General features: G+C 40.4%; 1 protein-coding gene across 1 annotated transcript in view; it reads right to left on the bottom strand.

Annotated features, from left to right (window-relative positions):
- Positions 1 to 1,758: 1,758 nt before the first annotated feature.
- Positions 1,759 to 4,814, bottom strand: part of CALHM2 (calcium homeostasis modulator family member 2) — an 18,360-nt gene continuing 15,304 nt past the window's right edge. The window contains exon 3 of the mRNA XM_073596119.1: positions 1,759 to 3,023. Coding sequence (XP_073452220.1) covers positions 2,607 to 3,023 — 417 coding nt within the window. The 3' untranslated portion in view covers positions 1,759 to 2,606. The remainder of the gene's footprint in view (positions 3,024 to 4,814) is intronic.

Raw genomic sequence — 4,814 nt, 5'->3', positions numbered from 1 at the left:
CTCTGGGCCACTTGGCGCTAGGAACCCCAAATTTGGATATGTTATATTGTTAGTCCAACTGTGTCATTCTCTGCTCTGCAGACGCCTCTAGATGCAAACGCAGTAAAACGGGCGTTTCTAAACGCCGGGTTTAGCTTTTAAAAAACAGGTGTTCAGCAGAGTTTGCACCAGCGTCTCATGTGCATGAGGCCTTAAAAGGAAGCATTCGATTGCTACAATGGCAGCATTTCACTCAAAGCCTCTCTGGATTTAATTTCTTTTTTTTTATTCAGGGTTTTATATTGACCCAAATCTGCCGTCTGTGTCCCTCATTGGTGCCAAGGATCTGTTATCCAGCACTGCAGATGTGCCCATGCTGACCCGTCCTCACCAATCCCCTAGCAACATCACCAGTTCAGTAGGTCTTCTGGATCCTGGGAGGACACTTCACTGGGCAGCCAGTAGAAGTGTCCACATCACTCAAGTGGTGACATGGTCACCTAACAAAGGAACCACCCTCCTTTGCACGTTTGGATGAAAGTTTTTACATGGGGGAGGGGGGGGGGGGGGGGGGGCACTTATCAGATTTAAACAAGGAAGTAACCACAAAGTAGTGCATTCCGGCCTTTATAAAAAAGGATGCATTGCTTGCAACAGATAGGAACATCAGGACTGAACGGTGCTCACTTTTTAGCTGTAGATTGTGGCACAGGTTGTGATCATGTAGTAAATAAAAGCAGATATTTTTGCCCGGAAGAGTTTGTCGGCTGGTAACAGCAATTATAAAAGTCTCTGAAATAAAGCTTGGTTTGTTGAAATGTGTTAGCCTGAGCTTACAGAAACAGTTTGTGTACAGGGCAGTAGGCCAAGTCATTGAAATGATCTCTACTCTGTTATCTAGCACTATTGGCCTCTTAGAGACTCTCCTAGATGCCATGATCTCAGATTTCGCTTAGCACTAGCTTTTGTTAATATGAGGTTTATCTGTTTGGATATAATGCTACTCAACATGAGCCACTTACAACTTACATTAGGTCAATCAAGAATTGCTAGAAAAAAATAAAAATAATATCGTACAAGCACATGTTGCCTGAAAAGGACTCCATTTTAATGACAGGGATGCACAGTGACTGCAGCAGGGTAGTGCTAGCTCCTGAGATGGACCATCATTGGGTCTTTCATATATACCTACAGGGATAACAGTGGACTGAAGCTGATTGGATTTTCTTTTATTTCACATAGTTACTTCAGTTCACTATTTGGCAAGGACAGCGCTCGCCCTTTGGATATCAACAACACAGTACCTTTCCATATATATATACAACCGCAGTGCCTACTTCTCCTACCCATCAGAACAGTTTGAGGACAAGTCAAAAACGTATTTGGCCATCACCCGAAATACCATATATCAATCTGAAAACAGAACCCCCAAGGGACTTTAACAGCCATGAGTATCAAAAGAAGAAAAAAAAAAATAAAAGAAGTGTAGAAAAGGTTGAATGTAAAAATTTGTACAAAAACGTCATTTAAACAAAAAAAAAAAAAAAAAAAAAAAAAGGATCTTGTTCGTTAAAATGAACCATGGCTGTAAAACAGGTATTTCACACCATAATGGCAAAGAGAAATAGTGAGTTAATACTCCGCAATATCTGTTGATATAAACAGTAGTCTCCCATGGATCAAACAAGCAGGAATTGCCCAGTTTGATTGGTCCATGGGAGACTACTGTTTATATCAACAGGCATTGCAGAGTATCATCTCACTATTTCTCTTTGCCATTATGATGTGAAATACCCGTTTACAGACATGATTCATTTTAACTAACAAGATTTTTTTATTGCTTAAAAATAAAATTAGTACAACATTTTTACATTCAAATAATTTCTACACATGGTTTCTTTTGCTATTCATGTTAGCAAAATCCCTTGGGGGTTTTGTTTCAGAACGATATACTTCTACATAATGCTCCCCAACCCTAGCTCCTCTTTGCCCAGATGCTCTGTGCAAGCTCCCGCTCTGCTTTTGCAGCCTCCTTTGTCATGTGATCTTAGTGTGTTAGAGAGAAGCCATCACTATATTTTTAACCACATTGGTTTTGAGCATAATCTGTTTGGCCAGGTATTTATTGGAGAATACACTTCCCAGTGATTGGTGAATACCTGGCCTAGAAGACTACATGCAAAGCCAAGATGGTTTGATACAAAGCTTCTCTCCGAGTAAGTTTGGGTCTGGGAAGATACTGTATTGCGATATCTGAAGGGAGAGCGCTGCATTTGGCAAGTAGTGAGCTGAAGATGCTTTTATTTCCCTTTAAGTCACAAATAGCAGGGGGCTTCAGTGTTGTCTCTTGTCGTACTGAATAAAACTAAAAAGTCTTTGCCTTGCCTAAAAATAAAAATATATTATAAAAAAGGGGCGATCATCGTTGTCTCCATATTGGGATTAGTGATTCTTTGTCCAAATATTGAGATCACTCAAATCATTCTCAAGAAAAAAAGAAAAAAAAAAAAAAATGGTATAGGTTGTACTATGTCCTGAGCAATGTGAATATAGTGAACAGTTCATCATTTCCTGAGGATACTAGCATGGCTGAGAGTTCTCCTGCTGTCAGTCAAATGTCCATTGTCTCAAACTGCAAGCAATGCCATCTCTTTGGCGTCTGCATCTGTACCATTCCCAATTACTTTTTTGGCCCATTTATGAAGACGACTGTATAAGGGGAAACCCTTGTTTTCCCTATACAGATATAGTCCAGTTATTTCATTCCATTGAGGACTTGGCTGTACTTCTTCCACTGGGTATTCATGTACCATTTCCTGCTCTTCTTTATTTAAAGCCACAAAACCAAAGAACTGCTTGACATTACTGGCAGCAAGGACTTTTGCATGGACTTCAGCGGTACGATTGAAGAGTTCCTTCTCGCTGGAGCGATACTGACCCCAGTACTGTTCTTGGAGGTAGCTCAAAGGAGAGCAGCAGTGGTGCAGACACTTGAGTAAAAAAATGGCTGAGGCAACTACCGCAATTAGAATCCAACCAATAAACTAGAATAAAAGAAAATAAATAGATTAAAAGAAAGTGAAACTAATGGCAACAGACATTTTGCACATCTGTGATATTATCACTGCATATAGCAGAAGCAGCAGTAATTCTAGGGCCTCATTCACAATTAACACTAAACTGAGAACCTGTAAACGCTTTTAAAAGCATCACCTTTGGGTACTGAAGTTTGTCACCATTTAAAAGGCAGTGTTTTAAAGCTTGACATGTTTGGTATCCGTTTATTCAATGTAACCTCATGTGTTATATTTTACCAAAACAATTTGGGTAATATATGGTGATCGTGTCCACTAAAATTAACATTTGTATTTTTTTTAAATTAAAATATGGGTTTGATAAAACCGTTGCACTAATGTGTGAAAACTAATCTTGAAGCCTTAAAATGTGCATTTAACATGTATGCAAAAATGGACTTTGGCAGCAAAAGGTTTATCTTGCAGTTCTAAAGCTGGCAATACATGATTATATTTTTGTGCAAACATTCATGCAAGATCAAAGCAATCAATAATGCCATCAGTGACTACACAAGTTTCATATGAAATTCTGAAATATTTGGTTTGATCGCCTTGACCACATTGCAAATTTTTACCATTTGATTTGAGATGGATGAAAAATGAAGGAGTTATGATTCATGAACTGAAATTCCACCAGTGCGTGGCCAGCATTTGATATTCTCTACACAAGTGCTGTAACAGAAAAGCTAGGCAAAATTTTGAAATCGGAGGTGGTTAGCACTATGTCCATACACTGCATGTCTATTTCTCAGACCTTGGTTGGGCTTTTAAGTGATATTAAAACTTTTTTTTTTTTGGCACTTTCAGTAGACATTTTAAATACGGAGTATACTGCCTCTATCTTCTATTGCTTGCCTTTGCTCCAGTTTAACCTGGTGCCATGTCCAATACCCCAGGTTTCCTGTTTCAGGATGGCTTCTCTTTTGCAGCATCCTATGGAGCCACCTTTGCATGCAAGGACAATAGCTGCATCTCCCTACACTGTGTGCATGGACAGAAAAACACAGCCCTGTAGTTTAGGATGGCAAGGAACTCACACTATTCATCCCTCCTTTCTTCTCCAATTTAACTAAGTGGAGAGACTGCACTGTCCAATATCAACCCTTTCCAGTGAAGACTGGATGTTTTGGGAAGCAACAGTGCAGGAGCCATCAACATTGAAAGTGGTTAACAATGTGCTGGGTTAAGAATTTTAGTGAATAGGTTTTATAGGGGAACTATTTTATTGTGCTCAATGTGTTAAGCTAAACAAATGCTGAGGGCACCAAAACACTACCTGTTCTGGGTCTGCCTACTGTGCCCCTGGGATCAATGGAGTCTCGAAAAAGTGTCCTGTATGTGCACGTCTGTTCTTTACTACAACTCTATGTATAGCTGCTGTGAGTGTCACACCTAGGCAGCACAAGAGGGACATACACCAAACACCACTGTGAATCACGGAGGAGGGAGGGGGGGGGGGGGGGGGTTAACCAGGTTTAAAAGCTTGAGGCCCAAGAAGGACAAAAATTAACTTTTCCTAGCTAGGAGCGCGAGCCTTCTTTTTCTGGGAAAGGAGAGTCCTCCCCCCCCCCCCCCCTTAGTACTGATGTACTAAGTAATGTCCAAGCAGTACCAAACCAGGCAGTGTTCTCCCTTCAAAGGCATCTGCCTGAGACTTATTGCAAGAGAGTTCTGCAGACCAAAATTTGAGCCAAAGGATCCTTTACATTTGGTTGGAGAGGAGGCTCATCCTGAAGCTCCAGCAAAGCATATCTGCCAAAC

The sequence above is a fragment of the Aquarana catesbeiana genome, linkage group LG08, assembly GCF_042186555.1.
Source record: "Aquarana catesbeiana isolate 2022-GZ linkage group LG08, ASM4218655v1, whole genome shotgun sequence".
Classification (NCBI taxonomy): Eukaryota; Metazoa; Chordata; class Amphibia; order Anura; family Ranidae; genus Aquarana; species Aquarana catesbeiana.
Note: the sequence above shows the minus strand (reverse complement) of the source record. Positions and strands in the feature narration are given on the sequence as shown.